This window comes from Diabrotica undecimpunctata, chromosome 1, assembly GCF_040954645.1.
Source record: "Diabrotica undecimpunctata isolate CICGRU chromosome 1, icDiaUnde3, whole genome shotgun sequence".
Classification (NCBI taxonomy): domain Eukaryota; kingdom Metazoa; phylum Arthropoda; class Insecta; order Coleoptera; family Chrysomelidae; genus Diabrotica; species Diabrotica undecimpunctata.
The window spans coordinates 82,681,704-82,694,189 of record NC_092803.1 but is presented as its reverse complement, the minus strand read 5'-3'; the positions used below and the strand labels follow the sequence as shown (position 1 = coordinate 82,694,189).

The 12,486-nt window shown below is 27.6% G+C and overlaps 1 protein-coding gene across 1 annotated transcript in view; it reads left to right on the top strand.

Moving 5' to 3' along the window:
• Positions 1-3,301, top strand: part of LOC140450892 (cytochrome P450 9e2-like) — a 59,611-nt gene extending 56,310 nt beyond the window's left edge. Inside the window, exon 7 of the mRNA XM_072544574.1 lies at positions 2,818-3,301. Within this exon, the coding sequence (XP_072400675.1) occupies positions 2,818-3,254 (437 nt within the window). The 3' untranslated portion in view covers positions 3,255-3,301. The remainder of the gene's footprint in view (positions 1-2,817) is intronic.
• Positions 3,302-12,486: the final 9,185 nt, after the last annotated feature.

The following is a 12,486-nucleotide window of genomic DNA, read 5'->3' as shown; positions in this document are numbered from 1 at the left end:
TTTGTTTTAATTTTTATGGCTTCGGCAGTTTGCCATACAGCCAGTTACATGATCTTTTAATCTCATTAGGTAGAGTAAAAAGTTTTTGAGTTATTTGCAAACGAATAGACTAAAATAGATAAATTTACAACATTTAACAAAAAGAAGAGAAAAAATATAAATAATACATACACATATATATCCATAAACATATACAATTAACATGGGTCACTCGTTTCACGTCCAGGGGACCATCAGGACATTATAATATATAACATACACAGGAGAACTAGGCCACGGTAAATAGGATTAAACATATAAAGGAGAGAAAACAAAGGTAAAAAGTAAAAACTAATTTTTTTTTTTAGCTAAAGAAAAATATTACATTTGGTCAAAAAATCGATTATGCAATCGTAAATTAATCTATTTTGAGTCGCTAGGGCAGATAAAACGTTAAACGGAGATTTACCGGTAATACGAACTATATTATTATATAATAAGGTGGATTCCAAATTATATTTGGCACAACCAAAAATTACATGATCTAGGTCACCTTCTACTCCACATTCCACACAGTTTTTACTCTCGATCACATGAATCCTTGCAAGATGAGCAGGAAAACAAGCATGTCCAAATTTAAGCCTAGATATGGTTGTTATATAACGCCTAGGGACATTGTAAGTTCTGTGCCAATGTGCAACAGGGACAGTTGTGTGTAAAGAAGTGTATCTATTTGGGTTGGTAAAACAAAACTCAGACCATAGGTCACTCCATTTATATTTTAAAACTGCCTTGCGTGAAGCAACCATATTTATTCATTAATGCGTAATAATAATAGTTTATTGAACACACTGAAGTAGAATTTAAATATAAGTGTAATAGAAAGTTATAGAAAAATACTGCCAGTGGAGAGTTTTTTTAAAGATATATCCTTAGACGAATTAATGGTGAAATATTTCGGCCATAGCCTAGCAAAACATTAATTAGTAATAATGTTTGTCCAGCTTCCTTCTCCAATTGAAAATATCTAAGTAATTTTAATATTAGTACTTGTTCTTTTTCCGTATATCTTGTCATCTTGGCCCTACACAAATATAAATAAACACCCAATACTATGTACAAATTACAAATACTGACCTGAACGACAGCCGTCGCTTGCTGTTCAACACTTCGAAAGAATGGTCATCATGGACGAGGTTTACGTCAACTGTCGGTAATAGGCGTATTTGATTGGCTAGAGAAAGCGCGCATCTAAATATCAACCAATCAAATGTAGGTTAGGAAAGAACCGCTTATGTATGTAAGCTTAATCTAACGCTGCAATATAGTTCTGTTTAATCACGGAACTACCACTTTTTCCGTCACACCTAACTTAATGCACTAGAAAGAAATCGAAAAACTGTGACGCACTGAAAAGTACCTCTGGGATGTTCTTTAGTAAGGGTGCAAAGCAAGGGTACTGCATAGCACTTACACTCTTCAAAATATATCTGAATATTGCGCTCTCAGTGTGGAGAAAAAAATGCTGCAATATGGGTAGTCCAATCGAAGACGAGAGATTATACACTATACACTTTGCAGACGTGTAAGCGATTCTAGCTGAAGACGAGAGTGCTATAGACTATATGCTTAGAAAACTGGAGGAGTATATCAAGCCTTACAATATACAAAAAACCGAGTATTTAGTTACAGGAGAAAAACCAGAAGGCCTACAAATTGAAATGAGAACTACAAAATCAACTGAAGCCTTCAAATACTTGGGTGTCAACATAACATTAAAAGCAAGGAGTAATGAAGAAATGCATTCTAGAATTGGCCAAGCAAGATCAGCCACTAAGACAGCTACTAATCGTCTTAATTTGTTTTATTTTCTTATTTCCACTTGTGAATACAGCAACTTTGATCTTTTCACTGAATCAAATGATTATCAAAATTTTATGAAAAGCAGTTCAATTCTTAATTTAAATGTATGTGCATTCTCTATAATTTACTTAACCGAGTAAATGACATACATCTATGATTCACTTGCTCTTGTAAATCCGTATTGATATTGCTATTAAAATAATGTTCTTTATCTCTTCGGTAAACCTTCGTTTCTTAAAGTCGACGTGATTTTAGATCTAGTGTTTAATTGTGCCATTCCTGTCTAATGATTACACTTGTGTTGATCCCTTTTTACGTATTGTGATATCTTGTCATTCGCTCCATTCCAACGACATCATTTTTCATTCCATATGACTTTTATAAAATTATAGAGTTTCCCTTAATTATTTTCTACTGTAGACTAGTTTCATGTTCATACTATCAGTATCTTTAGGTCTTCGATTTAAAAGTTTTCTATTTCAGTTTTTCGTTAGTTTTTTAGTTCCTTTCACATCATCATATAATATCCTTAGGGGTTTTTATTTGGTTTTAGTTTCTATGGCTCTTTTAATTTTACTGTAGGATAACCAATCTACAAGATTGAAACCAATTATCGTCTTTTGATATTGTTCTGTGTATATCCTTTCTGTCATTATTCTTACTAATCTATCTACTAACTAATTTTCTTATAGAATAATTGTTTGTTTCTCTTCGTACTTTAATTTCTTTTATTTTGTCATTAAACAGATTCGTTTCATTATCCCTATACTAATTTTTTGTGTATTCCAAGTTTATTAGGATATTCTTTCTCATATTTCTGTTTATTCCTTCCGATTCACTTTTTTTATAGTTATACGTAACCAATTACATAAAATAATTCAAATATTTTGGAATCACTTGTGGGCTTTAGAAATAAGTTGTTTATACTTATTATATTATAAAAGAATAACTGAGTCATTTTATTATTGATTTCAGAATCCTTGAGGAAATGGCCGTCAGCTGCAGCTGTTGATAGAATTTGTACCAAACCATACACAATCGAACCAGCAACATCCGATGAGAAGCCCATCCACTTCGACAAAGGCATGGTCGTCTGGTTCCCAATTTTTGCCATCCATCGCGATCCAAAATACTACCCAGACCCAGAACGGTTTGATCCTGAAAGGTTCAGTGACGAAAACAAAGCGAACATTAATCCCTACGCCTACCTACCATTCGGAACCGGCCCCAGGAATTGCATCGGTTCCAGATTTGCTTTATTAGAAATTAAAATATTGTTTTGCCATTTGTTAGTCAATTTTGAGATTGTCCCTGGGCCCAAGACGGAGATTCCTTTAAAAATCTCGAAAAAACAATTCAGTTTGAATGCAGAAAATGGTTTTTGGGTCAACTTAAAGAAGATAAAGAATTAAGCTTTTGTAAATAGTAAATAAAAACATTAAAATATATTTGATAAAAATGTTGATAAATCTGTTAATCTATTAGATATTTATTTATTTAGTTTAATTTATTCCCCATTTTTATAATTTCATTGTTGTCTTGGTTCTTTTTAAAAGAAATATATCCTTAAATGCAATAATATCTTGTTACTAGAGCAAATATAGGGACTTCAGGTCTTAAATTTTCTTTAGACATAAGACAGAGAAAAGGAAGAGACGACATAGTAGAAAAAGTTGGTGTAACGATATCGATCAAGCAATGACAGAAAGGAACCTAGAAGAGGCAACAACCTATAGTGGAAAAGGGCAAGAATATATATACACATATATATACATATCTATATATATATATATATATATATATATATATATATATATATATATATATATATATATATATATATATATATTGTAACGATTGGGGTTTATAGAAAATAATTTATAAGTTATATACTACATAATATTAGATATAAAAAAGTATTTGATTATTTTAAATAAGTTATATACTAGAGAATTTTATAAAAATATATTTATGTGAGGGCATTTTAAGAAATTAGCATATAATAATTGTAAAAAGTTGTATTTTAATATTGTAAATATATATAAGTGAGCCATGTGCATAGGCAACCAAAAATACTCTCGGAGTAATTTGACAGATAGAAATTAATCATAAGGGAATATAAAGTGGGGTTATATAATATATTGTTTGAATTGTGTATTTTATTAAATTAGAGTGTTAGTTACTAATTTAATTATATATTCTGATCTGAAAAGCCTAAATGTAAACAAAATTATTAATAGAAAAGAATGGAATTCTCTGGATCTCCGGAGATGGCCATGTTTGCGAAATGGTTTGTTCCAGAAAATTCATACAAGTATGAAATAGAACAAATTGGAACATGATCTCTTACGAGATGGTTCTAGAATATCAAAAAGATATAAATACCCGTGATTTGGATTCAAGATGGTCAGTTTTTGAGTTTTTAGTCTGAAGTCAAGCAGTTTTTGGCAGTTTTTAGTTAGAAGTCAAGCAGTTTATTATGAAAGTTAGTAGAAGATAGACACAATTAATTAGTGAAGTCAATTGTTCACAGTTTTAGTAAATCAGTCAAGCAGTTTTATAAGAAATATGAAAGTTAGTTGGAGATAGTCCAATTGTTTAATATAGTGAGTTAAATGAAGATTAAAAATTATGCATATAATTTAATGCACATTTATAATTATACACAAATAATTATTGAAGATAAAAAAGGTATATTGGAAGAAATTAAATTATATTATGGTTGGAGATTAGTATAAATCAACTTATAATAATTGGATATTGGTATATTGAAAAGAAGAATAAATATAAATGCTGTTTGCTGGTTTGGTTGGTGGTGTATAAATGCTGGTGAAGAAAACTATATCTTAAATTGGTAGAAGCTGATAATTGGAAAAAGAAATTTCACAAAAACAAGGATAACCGAAGTACGAAGACTTTCAGTGGTGATTAGAATATATATAGTGGAAAACAGTTCATTTAGGCATTCAGTGAAAGAAAGGTACAAAATTTTGTTAATATAATTTAGTTAATGTCATAACAATTTCAATTTTGAAGATAGTTTGTTTAAATTTAACATTGTCTATAGAATTTAATTAGTTTTATAAGAACATCAATTTAAAGATAGCTTATTTTAAATTTACATTGGCTAGGTTAGATATATATATATGTGTGTTTCATAATAGTTATAATAAAGATAATTTAAAAAAGTACTTACAAACTAATTCTTTGAGAACCGCGATAAAAACCCTATATATTATTAAAAATACTCATTGCTCATCATTCAAACAAAAAACACATCATAACAATTTGGCACCCAACGCGGTGGCTCTCTATTTAAAAGAATTAGTTTGGAAAGATAAGTGCTCTCATATAATTAAATTAATTATCAGTAGAAAGGAAAAATTATAGGTTTTATTTTTAATTATATTTGAACAAGTAAAGTCTCAAAATGTCTCAAGGAAAGAAAAGTACAAGAAGCAAAAAGAATGAAGAAGATGTGGAAGTAGAAACACAACCTATACAAGAGGAGAGTTTAGTTCAAGTTCCACAAGATACTGCAGAAATGAATCCAGAAAGAGAGGAAAATATCAATATGGCAGCTTTGATGTCATTAATGATGCAGATGAACAAGACAATGGAAGAGAATACGAAAAAAATGGAAGAGAATTCAAAAGAAGTCAAAGAAGACATAAAAAAAATAGAACAGAAAATGGAAGAGAATACGAAAAAAATGGAAGAGAATTCAAAAGAAGTCAAAGAGGACATGAAAAAAATGGAACAGAAATTGGAAGAGAATTATAGAAAATTAGAAAAGAAAATAGAAGATAATAATAATAAAATTGTAAAACAAATGGAAAAACAAATGGATAAAAAACTTGAAGCTGCAGAGAAAAAAGTTGCAAATGAAATAAAAAGTATACGGAATGACTACAAGAAAAGGATAGACAATGAGAGGACAGAAGTAAAGAGGATTATTCAAGATAATAAAATAGATATAGAACAGAAAATAGAGTTACAGAAATGTAACTTAGAAGTTAAAATTAACGAAGACAGGAGAAACACAGAAGAAAAATTAGACGATATACAACAAAATATCCAAATAAATAGTAATCAAATAAGAAATGTGGAACAGAGAATAGATGATATTTCACAAATGAGAGACATAGGGAGACCTTACTTAAATTTAACAAATGAGACTGGGATAAAATTCTCTGGTAATATAAAAAATTTGCATCCTAAAGTATACATAAATAGTTTAAAATATAAATTAAGATTTGTGAATAATATTAATGATATTAAAGATTATATTAGAATGACATTAAATGACAATGCAGCAATTTGGTTTGCTAGTATTGAAAATGATTTAGATAACTTTCAAACATTTGAAAATAAATTTTTAAATTATTATTGGGGTGAATTAGAGCAAGCAAAGTTTAGAGAAATTCTATATTTTGGAAAGTATAATCACAATTTAAAATCAAATATGGTAGATTATGCATTAAAATTGATAACAGTTGCAAAATATTTAGAACCACCACTTAGAGAGGATGAAACAGTCTTAAATGTATCTAGACATTTTGATGCTGATGTTGTGCAAACCGTAACTGTACAAAATATTCAAACAATAGATAGTTTTATTAATTTTATTCAAAGAATACAAAGAGGCAATATGACAAGTAATAATAACAACAGAAAAAACAATAATAACTTTCAATATAATAAAAATGATAATCAACAATATAGACAATCATATAACAATAATACTAGGTATGGTAATAATTTACAAAATTTTAATAATAATAACAGCAATCAAATTAGACAAAATTGTAATAACAATACTAGTTATAATAGACAACATTTTAATAACAGTACTAATAATAATAGACAAGATTTTAACAATAGAAAAAATACAGAGCGACCTAACTATAACAGACAGGTAAATTGTGTTCGAAGGAATAGAAGCTGCGAAGACAGGGAACGAAGTACTACAAGGCAGGAAAATGTGAGTAGAAGTCATAGTAGGGAAGGACATAGGACATCAGATTCAAGTGGTCAAATACAATCTGACAATTCTAATAATCAAAATTTTGTGCAGTAAACTTTCTGAATTACAAGTTAGGCCATTGCTATTATGAAAAACCTTCTGAATTTATTTCTTTAGATGAAGAGAAAATTATTGAATCTATTAATTTAATTTATATAAATGCTTTGGCCAAAAATAAAATGATTAAAATGATGATAGATACTGGTTCAGAAAGTACTTTAGTCTCGGAGAATTTTATTTTTAATACATTAAAACTATCAGATATAATAAAGATTCCAAAAATTAAAATTATTGGTGCAAATAATAAGAAGTTGGGTGAAATTGATAAACTAGCCAATTTTAAAATTAATATTCTTAATAAAGAAATTAATATGCAAGGGTTTATTGTCAAGGATTTATGTGTTGATATATTAATGGGAAATGATGAATTGGAAAAGAAGAAAGTAAAGATAGATTTTGAAGAAAAAATGGTAACTTTGGAAGGGCAAATAATTAAATTTATGCAGAAAGATGAGGTAGAAGAAGGAATAAGAGTTGATAGGATATTATTAAAAGAAAATAATGATGTTTATGAAGAAGAAATGTATTTTGATGATAGGGAAATGTCCCAAAAGAATGTAAAGAATAATTATTGTAGTGAATATTTAAGGAATGGAAGTTTTAAGCAGATGGATGCCTACGAGGCGGAGTGCGTAAAATTGGAAGCAAGGAATAATGAGTACATAATGAAGAATAATTTTATTTGTAAAGAAGAAGATATGATGAAAGTTTTAAATTGCCCTGAAGAATATAAATCAATAGTCATTTCCATATTGCAGCAACACAAGGGACTTGTCAATAAAGAAAATAGAATTGCACAAAATTATATCCATAGTATAAAAGTTAAAGAAGAAAAAGATTTTAAAACAAAATCATACCCAATACCATATAAATACAGAGAAGAAGTAAACAAAACAATTAATAATATGTTAGAAGATGGGATCATTGAGAAGGCAGACACACGTTTTATTAACCCCATAGTAGTAGTACGAAAAAGATCAGGTGAAATCAGGTTATGTTTGGATGCAAGGAATATTAACAAGATTACTGAAAAGCAATTTGAAGCACCAATGAGTATAGATGGAATATTAGGAAGAATTACAGGAATGTCATTTTTCACTAAAATCGATTTACAGCATAGTTTCTGGTTAATACCTCTAGAAAGAAAAAGTAGACAGTATACAGGATTTCAGATAGATGGAGTAGTATATCAATTCAAAGTAGTACCATTTGGACTTCAATCATCTTGCAGTGCTCTATGTAGATGTCTTCATGATATTTTGGATCAATATGAACATTTTGTAATTCACTATATTGATGATATATTAATTTTTTCTAAAACGGCTGAAGATCATGAGAAACACCTAAAAACTATAATAAATAGATTAGACAAAGTTGGACTAAAAATAAATCAAGAAAAATGTACATTTTTTCAAAAAGAAGTCATATATCTAGGTTATAAACTTAACACTAAGGGAATCGAAATGGATCCAGAACGGACACAAGTCATTCAGGAATATAAAACACCACACAATTTAAGAACTTTAAGAGGATTTATTGGAATAATTAATTATTATAAAAGGATGATACCAGATCTAAGTATAAAAGAAATTCCATTACTTGAACTACTGAGAAAAGGTGTAAAATGGAGATGGGATCAGAGAAGAGAACTAGCATTCCAAGAGATTAAAAACATTTTTCTGTCAAATTTGAAAATATACTATCCTGACTACACACAGCCATTCATATTAAGAACAGATGCATCAATAGATAGATTATCAGGGGTATTATTACAAATACATGATGGGGTCGAATACCCAATACAATTCATTTCAAGAATTACAAAGCCACATGAAAAGGGTTACTCAGTTTCAGAATTAGAACTAGCAAGTATAATACACTGTGTCACAAAATTAAGATTTTATTTGTTGGGTAATGAATTTACAATAGAAACAGATCACCAAGCTTTAACGTCTATATTAAATAACAAATATGGAAACAGTAGAATACATCGGTGGAGTCTAATACTTAGTGAATACTCATTTGAAATCAAATACATTTCTGGAAAATCCAATATAGTGGCAGATGCTTTATCAAGGTTAGAAAATACATCACAAAAAGGGCAGCGAACAATAAAAATTGGATTAAATCAATTAGTAGAAAGTACTGGATTATATTCTAAAGAAGAAATTGTAAGAGATCAGATCAATTTGAGTGAAAAACAAAAAGTCCTTAAGAAAGATGGAGTTTATTATAAAATAATAAATGGCATAGAAGTATATGTAATAACTAGAACTTTAGCAAAGAAAATATTGAAAAATTTACATAACAATTATATGCATATTGGTTCAAGAAAGCTATGGATGCTATTTAGGGACAATTATTTTGCAAAGAATGACATAAGTATAGCAAAAGAAATTACTACCCAATGCCCAATATGTCAACTAAACAAAGAAAAGAATTAAAAAAAAAACTTACTGATAGATCCATTTCATAGATAGATGGTAGATTTCTTTGTTGTGAATAAATTTGACATCATACTTGTTGAATTTTGTACATATGGAAATTGTTTGGTACCCTAAAAATCATAATTTGGGGTTAGATACTATAATTGCTATAAAAATGTCTTTCTAATATAATAAAGTGGAAAAACTTACCAATTTATATTGATGAAAGTTATTTTGAATGGAAATACTTCCTAGATTTTGTCTATAAATAAACAGAACACAATATAGATTATATTTTTAATTAAGGTTATATTTTATTCTCTGATATCGCATCCATTGCTCCATTTGACATGACAGTTTGACCATAGAATAGACGAACTGTTCTCCGTTATTCTCTGTTTTGACATAGACAGCGAACAGGGATGTATTTAACACATTTTAAATAAATAAAAAAAAAAATTTGATTCATTAAATTTAATAAGGTATGAGAAAATTAATATTTAAAAAAATAATATGTAAATTATTTATTTTAAATATTATTTTTGGGGTATTGTAACGATTGGGGTTTATAGAAAATAATTTATAAGTTATATACTATATAATATTAGATATAAAAAAGTATTTGATTATTTTAAATAAGTTATATACTAGAGAATTTTATAAAAATATATTTATGTGAGGGCATTTTAAGAAATTAGCATATAATAATTGTAAAAAGTTGTATTTTAATATTGTAAATATATATAAGTGAGCCATGTGCATAGGCAACCAAAAATACTCTCGGAGTAATTTGACAGATAGAAATTAATCATAAGGGAATATAAAGTGGGGTTATATAATATATTGTTTGAATTGTGTATTTTATTAAATTAGAGTGTTAGTTACTAATTTAATTATATATTCTGATCTGAAAAGCCTAAATGTAAACAAAATTATTAATAGAAAAGAATGGAATTCTCTGGATCTCCGGAGATGGCCATGTTTGCGAAATGGTTTGTTCCAGAAAATTCATACAAGTATGAAATAGAACAAATTGGAACATGATCTCTTACGAGATGGTTCTAGAATATCAAAAAGATATAAATACCCGTGATTTGGATTCAAGATGGTCAGTTTTTGAGTTTTTAGTCTGAAGTCAAGCAGTTTTTGGCAGTTTTTAGTTAGAAGTCAAGCAGTTTATTATGAAAGTTAGTAGAAGATAGACACAATTAATTAGTGAAGTCAATTGTTCACAGTTTTAGTAAATCAGTCAAGCAGTTTTATAAGAAATATGAAAGTTAGTTGGAGATAGTCCAATTGTTTAATATAGTGAGTTAAATGAAGATTAAAAATTATGCATATAATTTAATGCACATTTATAATTATACACAAATAATTATTGAAGATAAAAAAGGTATATTGGAAGAAATTAAATTATATTATGGTTGGAGATTAGTATAAATCAACTTATAATAAATTGGATATTGGTATATTGAAAAGAAGAATAAATATAAATGCTGTTTGCTGGTTTGGTTGGTGGTGTATAAATGCTGGTGAAGAAAACTATATCTTAAATTGGTAGAAGCTGATAATTGGAAAAAGAAATTTCACAAAAACAAGGATAACCGAAGTACGAAGACTTTCAGTGGTGATTAGAATATATATAGTGGAAAACAGTTCATTTAGGCATTCAGTGAAAGAAAGGTACAAAATTTTGTTAATATAATTTAGTTAATGTCATAACAATTTCAATTTTGAAGATAGTTTGTTTAAATTTAACATTGTCTATAGAATTTAATTAGTTTTATAAGAACATCAATTTAAAGATAGTTTATTTTAAATTTACATTGGCTAGGTTAGATATATATATGTGTGTTTCATAATAGTTATAATAAAGATAATTTAAAAAAGTACTTACAAACTAATTCTTTGAGAACCGCGATAAAAACCCTATATATTATTAAAAATACTCATTGCTCATCATTCAAACAAAAAACACATCATAACAATATATATATATATATATATATATATATATATATATATATATATATATATATATATATATATATATATATATATATATATATATATATATATATATATATATATATATATATATATATATATATATATATATATATATATATATATGGCTTAAAATCACCAAGGTTGCAAATTTCAAAATTGGTTTTATGCCAAAAAAAGTTGAAAGCTATAATGATGAATCCTAATTTATACTGTTGCAAAACTTATGTATTAATAAATTTTGACAGGGCAGCGCACAGAATAATATACTTTTTTAGTAATATTGCTTTTTAGTAAATAAATTACAGAAAACCGTCAATTCGGGAACGTTTTTTTAAGTTTGATAAAATCAACAAAAACAAAACAAAGTACAGAGTTTAAGGTTTGCTTAATACCTTAAGTATATTACGTATCTATATTTTATAAACAATAATAAAGAAAATACATGAAAAATCTTCTACAAGCAAAATATGTCAAAAAATTAAAGAAGATGCTATTATCGTGCAATAATATTTAGGAAATATTCAAGACTTATAGGATCGAATCAACGTTACATAAACAGAATAAAAGTTCTGTAATATATTAAATACAGGTGTAATAAAACTATCTTAATTTATGCGTATTTTTTTGAAATATTGTAATGTTCCCGGAAATGATCAACCGTTCCCGGAATGACAAAAAGGTTACCAAAATGAGAATATTAATACAATAAGGCATAAGTAAGGAAATATTTAAATTATAAACAACAGATTGAATAAAAAATATTTATTTATATTACCATATTGTTTACAAAAAGAAAAATTACTCTTACTATTAATAAATTCTTATAAAAATTAAGTTTAAACATTTTTATAAATCAATCTAATAGAACTTCTATAATCATTGTTTTATCTTCTTAAAGTTTGAATCAGTTCTTAATTTCGAAAACGTCAATATCATTATCAAAATAATAATATTCTAGCTTATTTTCTTTTTTCAGCAATGGTGTTGGAATAATACTGATTATTTGGTCAAAGTTAATATATGACACATCCTTTGGTTCCAGTTTAAATTTTCGGATATTGTTACGCACAGATCTCAAAAATGTTACTAATATTTCCCTATCATCGTTATCGACACACGTCT